The sequence below is a fragment of the Montipora foliosa genome, chromosome 11, assembly GCF_036669935.1.
Source record: "Montipora foliosa isolate CH-2021 chromosome 11, ASM3666993v2, whole genome shotgun sequence".
Lineage (NCBI taxonomy): Eukaryota > Metazoa > Cnidaria > Anthozoa > Scleractinia > Acroporidae > Montipora > Montipora foliosa.
The window spans coordinates 15,782,903-15,795,402 of NC_090879.1; the positions used below are offsets into that span (position 1 = coordinate 15,782,903).

At 39.1% G+C, this 12,500-nt stretch overlaps 1 protein-coding gene across 2 annotated transcripts in view; it reads right to left on the reverse strand.

Moving 5' to 3' along the window:
- Positions 1-11,568, reverse strand: part of LOC137976058 (nucleolar and coiled-body phosphoprotein 1-like) — a 13,757-nt gene extending 2,189 nt beyond the window's left edge. Inside the window, exons 1-3 of one of the 2 annotated variants that reach the window (XM_068823322.1) lie at positions 11,419-11,568; positions 11,253-11,300; positions 1-1,416 (exon numbers count right to left, since the gene is read on the reverse strand). The exon at positions 1-1,416 is cut by the window's left edge and continues 2,189 nt beyond it. In XM_068823322.1, coding sequence (XP_068679423.1) covers positions 1-1,416; positions 11,253-11,300; positions 11,419-11,450 — 1,496 coding nt within the window. In that variant the 5' untranslated portion in view covers positions 11,451-11,568. Of the gene's footprint in view, positions 1,417-3,743; positions 4,141-11,252; positions 11,301-11,418 lie in introns of those variants that run through there. The other variant, XM_068823323.1, reaches the window with a different exon arrangement.
- Positions 11,569-12,500: the final 932 nt, after the last annotated feature.

Genomic DNA, 12,500 nt, shown 5'->3' on the forward strand with positions numbered 1-12,500 from the left:
CTGTCTTTCCTTGCCACTGAGGGGATTTTGGACCTCGGAACAGAAGACTTGCCAAAGGATGGTATTTTACTGAGTTGCTTGGTTGGTTCATGTCCGTTTGTGGTTGCAGTTGGATCTTTATTCTCTTTGGCTGAATCAGGCCTGTTTTGCGACAGCCCAGAGGAGATTGGTATCTTGCCTGTGGGCTTATCCTTCTGAGAAGCGCTATCCTTACGACTCGATGTTGGAATTGAAGATTTCTTTACTGGATCGTGTCCCCTGTCACCTTTATTAGTCGACGGAATCTTGCTTCTAGGTGGCGTGCGATCTTCGTTCGCATGATGTTTTGCAACGGAAGAGACATTAGAAACCGGGGAGTCAGTTTTTTCGGCATGAGTCGGTGTACGAGAGCGGGATGGAATCTTGGACATTTCACTATGACTTCCTGCCCGGGAACGAATTTCTTCAATTGAACTTTTTGAAGGCGATTTATACAGCGAATGTGAAGTCAAACTTTTGTTACTGGAGAATCTACTATTGTTTTCTACTGTCTTCTCGTTAATTACAATTGGTGAATTACTTGTTGATTGTCCGCGAGGTCGAGCTAGGTCACTTTTTTCACGCCGTAACCCTGTTTGAGTACTACGTTTGGTGATATCACTAGCTTCACGCTGAAGTCCAATTGGTGATCGTGAGCGCGGGCTCGAGTTATTATTGTCCTGTTTGAGACTAGTGGAAGAGTTTGACCGCGGTGGCCTTGGAACTGCAGAAACGTTCGTGGGCGTTTGTATGCGATTAGGCCTGACGAGATCGCTTTTTTCACGTCGGAGGTTACCGTTTTTCACAATGTCCTGCGCCGCCCTAGAATTACCAACTACTTGTTTAGATTCAACGGCTTTTTTCGGCGCGGTAAAGCTAGAGCTTCTTCTTGGTCGCACTTCCTGTTTTGCTGAGCCTTGATTGGGTGGTCTGTTAACAGGCTTTACAACGCGAGCTTTGTTATGAGCCTGCGCACTGTTATTGACTTGTATAAACAGCGGATATCGGTGAGCCTGGTCGTCTTGTTCTTCGTAATGATGCTCGGGTAACGGACCCACCCTATCATCCGAATTACCTGCGCTGTCACTTGGCTCCGACCTTGGAGAGACCGGAGGCTTTGATTCGGTAGTTCCGTTACAAATTGAACCGTTCAGATGCCCTATCTCGCTCTCACTTTGTTTTCTACGTTGACTGAAGTCTCCTGACTTGCGTCTTAAGTTGGGTCTTTTCCGGAGTGCTACATCACTGTGGCTCCTTTTGATTTTTCGTGGTTCTGGGGCTTTTTTGACAGGTGCTGGCCTGAATTGGGGCTTTGTCTCTGCTGGGGTGAGGCCAAAACTTGGTCCGGCACCAAAGATAGCTGAGGTATTGCGTCCTACGCACGAAGGATCAGGAAGACTGGAAAGAAAGTAAAAACAGTCAGAAGGAGGTTAATACACTGCATGCGATATTTGACTCGGTTAAGGGCACCAAAAAAGCAAATAATGAAAGATTCACTTTTGTTTGCTCACGTTGTCGTCAAAACCTCAAATTTGTTTTTCACGATGTAAAGGGACTTTAAATCTACTTAGTACAGCGAGGGCGACGAAAACATCACTTCAAATGTAACTTTGGCGACATTAAGTCTTTCACGGTTATTTCATCTCGTTTATGAGAGGTTCGCTTTTGTACGCGTTCGTTGTCGTTAAAACCGCAACTTTGGATATTTCACGTTGTTATGCAGAGAAAAGGAATAAATGCATGCCGCACATATAGCACGATTCGTTTTCCTCTTTTAACAAATAATATTCTTATTTTCTGACGTTATGGTCGTTTCCATTGACTACATCGGCGCTCTTAAACTGGCTCTTGGCATATTTACCCCAATAAACCAACTGCTTCAATTGATATAACGTCCACGAAAGCAGTAACTTAAACTTTCAAGAGGCGCGTTAATTTTAGGTATTCAATTTTCCATTTCTCGTTTTAAAAATCGAGTGACTCGGACTTCATTTTTTATGACCATGCAAACAACCCACAATTATGATAGTCAAATTGCACGTCGTTACGGCCGAACAAAATTGAAAAGCAACGCTCAAAACAAGTGCTTGGAATTAATATTTATAATTCATGTTATATTGCATGCTTTCGAACCACATCATGCAAGAAAACCAATGAAGCCTTTTAGAATCACTTGACTAAAACATTTCGGCGTTCGCGTTCAAGTTACAAAACACGACATACAGATTACTCTAATAACTAACAATTTCTCATCCTTGTGAAAAGTTGCTCCCTTAGTCAGCAATAGCTTGCAAAAGTTGCAAACAATTTTTGCTAATTGGAAGTTTCGATTGACATAGGATAATTGGTTTTGGGCTCGTGGACAATCGTGTAATTAAGTTCACAGCTGTACCCCGCTAACCTGATCTATAACACAAGAACAATAAAAGGAGTTTCCCATTGAACACTTGTACCTTAAAGAAGTTCTTCAAGTACGATCGTTAATTTTACACGGGTGATTTAGTTTCAATTTGAAACAAAAAAATTGTCGTAGAGTATTGAAAATGGCGCGTGCGATGGCAATAGAATCTCTTTAGCGTGAAACCACAAATTGATCAGAGCTTTTATAATTCCTTTCGACAAAATATCTTAAAGCGACTTCTCATCCCTTTGGAAAAGTGCTAAGTCCTCTTATGGACACTAACCACGGTGAATACCACGAAATCTTGAAAGCGGATTGTTTTTCGAACCTTCTTTAACGACCGACACAAAATGCAACTGCATGAATATGGAATCTGCAAATGAATTGAATAGATTTTCAACATGTAAAATAGCTAGTTTTGCTACGAGTGTATTTTGATTATCGCAAAGAAAACAAACTTTTGACGAGTAAGACTTAAAGTGGGCGTAACCTGTCACTAGAATATCTATCTTTTTGTCTTATTTTGATGATGTTGTAGCTAAAATCGAACAAGATTAAGAACATGGTTGGCAAATAACTAGTCCAAACTAGAATATTCGTTGGCAGGAGGATTAAAATGTAAATATTCCTTTAACCACAAATTAAAGCAATTTTTCGGTATCTGGGAATTCGCGCTCGATAACGTAGTCCGAAATTCATGGTGTTAAAATTCAAGCCCAAAACTTCATTGACGCTTTAAAACTTGTTCAAGTGTCTCTTTTTAAGCCTTGTCATGACGGAAAGATCAACGAAAGTGCGGTCATTTATGTCTCACGAATTTGGTAGCATCAACCTGGTTCTTTCCCAGCGTGAAGAAACTCTTTTTCCATCCACTTGGACAGCATTGTTGTCGGAAATCCTTCAAGGTTAAGGGGTTACTTGAAATCGTGAATTCTCTTGAACAACCTTATCGTTCGGACGTAGCTTTATAGAAAGCACTCGGCGATTAGACAGATGTGGAGTAATACTTTTAAACTCAACGAGGAAGACAATATACCGAAGAAGCCTCACCGAAGGAGTCCGACTTGAATTTTTAAGCTTGAAAGTTCAATACGTTTAGTGTATTGCCGGAATCAGACGGACGTTTGACTTTCTTGGCAAGAGGGAATTGTCGTTCGTAAGAAACCCAAGTAATCATCAGATATGCCAAAAAAACCATCAGGTGAATACGATATCAGGCACAGTTTGACAGTTAATAGTAAACGTCAAAGTACGCTGTATTTCAAGCACAACGCAGTCGATTTTGATTGAACAACACTAAAAGTACCAAGAAAACATCACTTACGGTTGAGACAGTTTCTCCCAGAACGACGCCATGTTAAATTGCACAGTCGGGGTATTCCTCTAAGAATGTTCTTTCGAGTTCTTCAGATGATATAACGACTGCGGACAGCTTTTTCGTTTATTTCCCTCAAAATCCTCATCGAGCGCCGGGAAGACAATATAGTTGTTTCGAATATTCGTTGAACTCTTAGTAAGGCAGTAAGCTTTAGCGTCATTCTCGCCACAAATACAATAAAACCTCGGTTCCCACTGCCTTGTCATAACACAAATACAACGTTTAAATTTTCTCAAACGTACGCAAAAAAACGAGTAGAATTTAAGTTAACCTTGTGGTTTGTCAGTTAGATTTGGCTAATAATAAGAATGACTGCATCTCTGTTTGAAAAGAAACCTCATTTACATTTTGAGCAGACTCACTCAGCTGTATGCACGCCTGGACTCTCGTCAGAACCTATCAAATCCTTTGACAAACAATGGCAATATTCTGACCATTTGGGTGCGTCTAACCCAAGCGTTACATTATTTATAAGTACAAAACCTGCATGAAAGAAACTCGACCACTGGGTAGTTCCTAAGTTAAACTAATCGTGAGCCAACCGTGGTTTTGGATGATCTTAACTTTTCCGATTATGTTATCCGCTTAAATACATTGATAAAATTAACGGGCTCTATTACACTTACAATATTCAATGATATATTTGAAGTATCTTATTTTCATTTGTGATAAAAATCTACGACAGGTATCTGGAATTGATGGACGCATAATAACAGAACATTTATGTTAGATTAACGTTTTTAACCAAGGCAACGAAACTATCAATCGATTGTTACAAGACAGCGGTGAACTCTTCCATAGATGACTCTCACATGAGTACTGTATTTTTCAGATCTTTTAAACGTTGGTTGCATAGTGATTAATTTGTGACGAAAGCGTCGCAATTTAGATGTAAAAAGAAACGTTGCGACGCTGGCAGCAACTCTCGAGCTCAGGAATTCTGTAACTCAGGGCGGAATATTAGAAATAATTAAATCCACTGAAAAACCTTTATACGATGGTGGTACATAAGCGAACATTTTTAATTAAAGCTCTCTGTTTTCCTGTAAAGGTCTTCTCCTACGGACCTTGGAACAAAACATGGAAATTGTTTATAGTCGAGCGCGGTAAACCCCGCATTTCGTTTCCTCAAATGATGAAACGAAATTAGTTTCACATTTTTACGACTATTCCGAGCGACTTGTCATGTTTCGATTTCTTCTCAAGAAAGATATAAGACCTGAAATCGTTAAATTCCAAACAAAAGACAAATGTGCAAAGCACGTCACAGTGTCTCATTGAAAGACCCTAGCGCCCAGCTACCCTATTCAAGGCAATTTAAAGCGCACGTAGTGCTATTAGAAATGTTGTGCGCATTTCCGCCATTCGAACACGGTAGTAACAATCGTAAATTCCGATTAAGTGCACAAATCTAAAACTAGAAAAAACTTGCATACGAGAAAATTACATTTGTACATAATCGTGGGCTTTCAATCGCTTCAAGCTTCGTAAAATTACCGTCAACTCAAAGATGAGGTATTCTTAGTTTGATGCGAGTTGAAAAGTTCATGTTCGATCAAACACGCGATGGGTTTTAAGGCATTCACTTACCAAAGCAGGTAACGTCAGCGCACTGGAAGAATATTCGTATTTCAGAGCGAAGTATCTCACAGCGTCTATGTTGTGGGTCAGGCCGACAAAAACAAAGGGTCCAAAAGAAAGTTGAGCGCGGTGATGCATGCTCACAAAGACACGCTTATGTAAATGAGTGTGTTTTGCAACAAGTTATCGCCCAGTTATCACGGATCTATACCGAAGGACGTCATAGAGCTTCTCAACAAGGACCAATCAGCGTTCGAAGCTTACATGACCAGTCGAATTGCCCGAGCAGGAAGTTATCATCCCAAAGAAGTGTGCTAATATTATACTTTCTTTTCGTAATACAATGTTATGAATTGTACCGAGAGGATAATGATGAACAAAGCTTTATGGTCCTTTATGACTGAACCAGACGTCAACAGGTCGGACTTTAGCCTGTTGAAAGTGTGATCGTGAATATTTCATCCTTCCTAAATTTCTTTCGTTTTCGAAAATAAGTCACTGTTCTGACATTTCGTTTTCTCTCCTGTCTTCAAATATTTGGTAATCCAAACAAACTCTTCGACACATGTGTCAATCGTCAATATTTAGTTTGTACGAGAAACAATACACCACGCGGTTGATTGAACTCATGATCAGAACACCTTGCCACAGTGGTGGTTAGTGAGTGGATCATGCGCAATTGAGTTACCTAGGCGATAGTTATTACCACAATCATCCTTGAGTTGTTTTGCCTGTTCGATGTTTTTTACTGATTGCAAAACCAAAACCAGTTATATTATTAGTGGACAATCACCACTTCTCATGACAGTTTCCAAACACGATCGCTGCCGGCACATCACTTTCAGACTTGTTAATTCTAACTAGCTCTAACTCTAACGTAATATTTCAAACTGAGTCCAGTTCGGGGGTTCTGAAATGATATCTCAGATTCATCACTTACTCTATCGATCTGTGCATGGATTAAAAGAAATGATTGCAGTGGCTAACAGCGACTTTCCCCGGTATAAATATAGTATCCACAAACAATAGCTTATTTCTGGCTGATGATTGGTTGGATAGCTCAGGAATACTTGATGGCGAGATATGCCGTACCGCCGGAGCCAAATCTGGGCTGACAAGTGTGTTATGTCTTTCTGAAGTATCAAGTAAACAACTTGATTGAGCAAATAGAATGCTGCAATCGCTGGACTACACATGTATTGTTTTGTTTATCTTGACAGATTCTCCAGATTGTCGCTATGATGTTTAATTAAGCTGAGTAAAAGTTTGAGCTAAGTCATTGCGAATGGACTTTTATATAAATCGACTGATATAGTTTTGCTTGACCAGAAATCACTAAAAAGTTCAAGCAGTTTCTTCAAATACGTCGACTGTCTGCATTCTCAAAACGCTGTCATCGAAGTAGTCTGGGTTTTCTCAACCTCGCTAGCAATCTTAGCCTTCAAGTGGTTGGTGAAAAAACGAAGACTTGAATTCCAACTTACACTAAGTTAATCGACTGTTTTGATAGGCGCAGGAACGTGGCGCTGGCAAGACGGTGAAGCGAAGCGGAAGACTATCCGGGAAACAAATAGAACTAGACTGCAGAATATGAAACGTGAGCTTTCCAAATCTTTCACGATGGTAATTCGACCTTTATCAACTCGTTTGATAAAACCAAATTTCCATGTTTGACTCTCCCACCGACGCAGCACTAGGAATTTGTAGACTGCAGAATACTCGACCACTTATTTCTAACTTGTCGCATCGGGTATCATTTCAACTTTTTGCCAAATGAGAATGTCTGTCATGTCTGCATCGAAACCCAAAAAAACCGTAGGAGAATCTTCTTTTAAACCACTAATATAAAGTCCCAATGGAGAGCCTCTTTAATAAGACTAAAGCTCTTAGTTTATCATGTCTTGAAGGCCGAAATCCCACAATGGACACAACTTATGAGCCTAAAGTTTTTTTCAGCTTGAGAAACAAAAAGACGTGAATCCAGACAGGAAACAGATATGCCAAATAGGGCTGACTAAAATAACACTGAGTAAAAATGAGCTATTTTGATGTCTGCTATGTTAATCTCACCAACATGATTAGTTCTCCAAACATTATAAAGGTCGACCGAACTATAACGTTGAAAAAAATTTCCTTTGAAGGCAATAAAAGGACGTGTGGAGAGGAAAGAGAACATCTTTTAGCGCTAATGATGCAATCACTAATTTTGGCATTGCAAGCAAATTCTCAGAGTATTGTGCATTCTCAGTGATCTGGAAATCTGTGAAATGGTTGCAGACCAAAACAAAACAAAGAAGAAAGAATTTCTTATTATGACAATTTAAACCCGCCGATATTTTTTTACCAGCGGAAACGCTAGCGACATAGTCTTTTACAGATGTTAATAAAGAAAAGATCCAATTTTTTCCTAAGGCGATTGGCAAAACTTGACATCCTTGCTACACGAATGTCTTCTAGTCTGGAAGACTCTTAAATTGTCTTTGGTGAAAATGAGTCAACAAACACATATTTTAAAGAAACTAAAAGACTTCATAAAAGAAGCCAACTTGGCATACTTAAGTAAGGCTTTTAAATACGAGTCCTAGAACATATACTGACTAACAGTAACATATGCCAAGTAGCAATTCCTCGAATTCTTTACATCTGGCTAATAGTGGGACAAGTTGTGCTAAGCGATACACGGTTTCCCGACTTGACAACCTCTGTTAATAGTGTTTTCAAACACATCAAGTGCAATTGGATTCTTTTGTGTATCTTAGCGCTTAATATTAAATCAGACACACATGGAGATACAGTGTTAACTAACCTGGACTCCCTTTCTCCAAAATAGGAGAGCATTAGACAGAAATAAACTGGGTAAACTGCTTTCGAGGGATAAATTATCCAACGTTAAATCGTGATTGAACAAAAGTACTTCATGTGTGAAAGATTCAGACGCAGAGCCCAATTAAAGCCGGGTAAAACCACAACAAAGGAGTTAAAAAAAGGTGACATCTTTCAATGAAAACTGATAGAGGTCAAAAGGCATTGTTTGTCTGTCATCAGATACGCGTAATTATCACATGACAATCACAGATATTGTCATATTGGGATATTGTGATTGTGATATTGGTCAGATTTCCAAGATAGAGGACTCCGTCATTCCCGAGAAAGTTGTTGAACATGTTTAAAAAAGACTTTTAGACGGCCGGAAAGTTTGACCCAGCATTTCGGGTTAATTACCTTGGTGACCCCCCCCCCCCCAAAAAAAAAAGCAGAAAATCCGTATTTTGCATGTTTTTGCATATTTTATTGCTTGAAATCAGTCTGAAAGTACCGTGACAAATTGTAAAGCCTTTTAACTTAATAATTTGTAACAGTTCAACCACGCACCGCAAAAGAGCCCTTATTGCTCTTGATACAGCCTTTCCGTCTCTGTTGGTGGCCAGTTGACACGCACTGAGTGGAAGTAATTAATGTGCATCAAATCTTAGAAACGATGGTCTCCCCTTGATCGACAATAAATTGGCAAAAATCCGGAACATGTTCAACTGCTATAAGACTCGTAGACGACACAACGTAGTTTCATCTCCCATTCAGCAAGAAAATAAAAATTAGAATCCAAGAAACCGTATTAGCAACACTTGTTTTGTAAATGTCTGCTTGGGCAGCGAGTGCCCGAGTTAAACCGATCGGATTTCCTAGAATTTCTTTGTTTTTGACTCTGTCGTTTGTTATGAGATCGCAGCAAACTTACAAACTTTAATTAAACAGTGATAAAATCTTCCTATGTAAAATACTCGATATATGTTCACATGATAACAATCCATCTTGGGTTTTGCACACAGTGAAAATAATTTATCGTGGAAAAGTTTTGAAATTTTGTTAAGTAAGAGCCAAACATTCTACATTTCCCCTAAGAAATTGTGTTCACTCAACACGGCTTTGGAGAAACGTAATAATGAGAAATATACCATCTTTGATTCCATTTTTCCCCCATAATTTTGATGGAACGTGACTTTGAATTTCATTTAAACAGTTAATTATTTATATCCTTCTCTTTGTTTCTTGGCAACTAAAAGGCTTAAACAATGACATAATCATAACATGATCTGAGTCAGAGCCTTACTAATGCTCTGACTATTACGTATTGTAAAAGAAGTGACTGGAAATTTCAGTACCTCCCTGCCCGAACAGAAAACAAGTTTCTTGAGTTTTCCGTTGATAAAATCCTCTTCGTTTAAGAGTAAAACAAGAAATTCCCAGTTTTCCGGAACATACCGTCGTAATTGCCTACTCAGTTTTTTCCGCAAAACAACGACCACCCGATATTTCAGTGCTTAGGGTACAAACTGCTGTTTTTTCGTCTTTTATTGGAGCCTAAACACTTGGTTCTACACTTTAGTCAGATGAATACCGTGATAAAATAGACAAAACATTTCCCTTGTACATTATTCTCAGTAAATAAACTTTTAAAAAGATGTTGCCTCTACCATATATCGTACGTGAATCACAATGATGAACTAACTATCTGGTAGCAGACTATTCGCCTAGCTTGGTCATGATGACTTTTAGGTGCAGCGCTGAATTTTTTAGTGATGTTTACGCCGCGGGCTAGAGTTTCAGGTGGACAGTTTTCATGCGAGGTTAGGAATACTCTTTCTAAACTGAAAAATAATGAAGCTCTTTTGTCCGGGGCTAATATTCTCGGGAAAGATATTCAGTTGCGACATTCAACTACTCGATTCTATATATAAATACCGCGCAGCCGATTAGACTTTAAAACTAACCTGGTAAAATGGCTTCACTGGTCCAGTATTGACCGTCGTAAAAATCAAAGCACTTTTGGTTTCGGGTAACTGAAATGAACTTGGAACGAAACACAAGTTGAAGCACTGGTATTCAACGTAGGAATAGCGCAGGAAATTCATTGCCGACACGTTTCCTCTTTGTTTTCTGATCGGTGTTAAAAGTGGTCCGGGAACAAGCTGAATGAAAGTGACCAATCGCTTCTCGTAGTAATACAGTGGCAACAAATAAGGCACTTGCTAAACGGCTTTGCAACTTAAAAACACTCATATTGTGGAAAGGAAGACGCTTACTTTTTTTTAGGTTTAGCAAAGTGTTCGAACCGCGGAAATGATAATTCATTGTACGAATAAAAAGCACGAATTAGTGAGCATGCTAGAATGATATAACGCACTACTTATGCACGTTTCTTTTTTATTGAAAATAAACAGTTTAATTAAACAAACAAACACGAGCAAACTTCAAGCGATACCTACCCTGGTAGCTATTTTTCTTCAACGAAAACTGTTACTCTTAAAGCTTTTTTGGGGATAATTATTAATGCCGGGTAGCCGGTATAAAGCAACTTTGTGTTCGACCGCGGTACAAAAGAACTCACGGCAAAGTTGCCGAGATCAAGATAAATTTGATCAGTTACCAACAGGAATTTACCCTGAAATAGCTCTACCGTCGGGCCAGGGAAACAAATAACAAACCACTAAACGCTGTAAACGGTGAGCTGAAAAATAAAAATTATTAAAAAAATAGCCATAAAATATAAGTGACTCTGCGCCATCATTGCTCGTAGCCCGTCAAATGAACCGTTGCTATTAATATTAAAAGCTTCTCTGGCGACAGCACATTTGTTGCATGTGAGATTAACGTTGTTTCGAGCAAAAATTATATATGTTCAAACAAAAATAGAGAGTTTCGCATGATGAATTTTCTCGCCTCAATTTGGATGTTTCAAACACCTGTCGCATTATATTGTTGCCACAAGACAACAGCTACGAAACCTACGCCCAACATCAAACATGGAACAAGTTGGCAAAACGTTTTACCCATGCTAAATTGCAAAGAAAACAGTTCAAAACGCGTGGTACTTACAAAATACCATCCTTGAAGTTGGTGGGATCTCTTGGCAAATCCAAAATTCTACGAATATGAAAGATTGAGGGTTTTGAATAACAAGAACGTCTCAGAACAATGACACAGTCGTATCTGCCAATGAAGATTTTGCAAACTTCAAACAGACCAATAAGGCAATGTTTACCTCTGGCGTTCCCTTAGCCGTAAGCTTTCCATATTGTTCTAAAAGCCAAGAGTTTCCCAAATGCCGTTCTCAAACCTTCTTTTTACAAGTTATCGTTATTTACGAGACCTGGAAACAGCTATTTTTCTCCGGCCGTGCGAACGGCGCTTCGTGAAATCAAAAGTTAAATTATAAACTTAGATTACTCGAGCAGAGCCAACCAGCGAGACAGGTGGAAAGAGAATGCTAGTGTCTTCTCGATTTACTGCAAACTCTTTGATCTGATTGGACCACTGGCTTAAAAGGTAAATTAAGTACTGTATTTAAATTGCAATTTTAATGACGAAATTGGCGCCGATTCCAATATGTTTACCGGAAGGTATAAAGTTCTTCATACGTCTGAAGAAAATGTGCATTCTGGCCACTCTCGTTTATAAACTGTACAGACGTAAAGAATATTTTAAATTTCCTTTCAGTTGATGTTATCCAGCCTCTCCGACAAAATCTTTGTTTCCCAAACAAATGCTCTTATATTTAAAGTGAAATTATGCCGATTCCAAACACAATATTTCTTTTAGCGTTCATATCTGATTGCATTGTTTGACTTCGTAAATAGAACTCAGCTGGAGATCAATTCAAGACCATGTTCAGCTTTGTTTTAGAAGCAATGTTTTGGCAATAAAATGCATTTGGCGTCAGCCGTTGGCTATACAGGTTAAAGGTCTTCATGATAAAATTAAGTCGTTTTCACTTGTGGTTATCGTAATATTTTTTATAAGGATCGCCGGTAAAGCTGAAACTATCCTCATATTCAAAAGCGTCTTGACGTTCCGAGCATTGGCCCAAACCATAACAGGCGTTTTTCCTGGATATTTTGAAGTTAGTTCGGAAATTGTACAAGGCATTTGAAAACAGTGTTTCGATCTTTTCCCATCTCGAAATTCTTACATGCATGGGATGTACTTGTGCTGTGGTATATCTAATGAACGGTTTATCTAGTTGGAATACCGTAAAATTCCGAAAATAAGCCCCGGGGCTCATATTTTTCAAAGGCCCTTTTCGAGGGGCTTATTTTTGGAGGAGCTTTTATTCGGAGGGGCTTA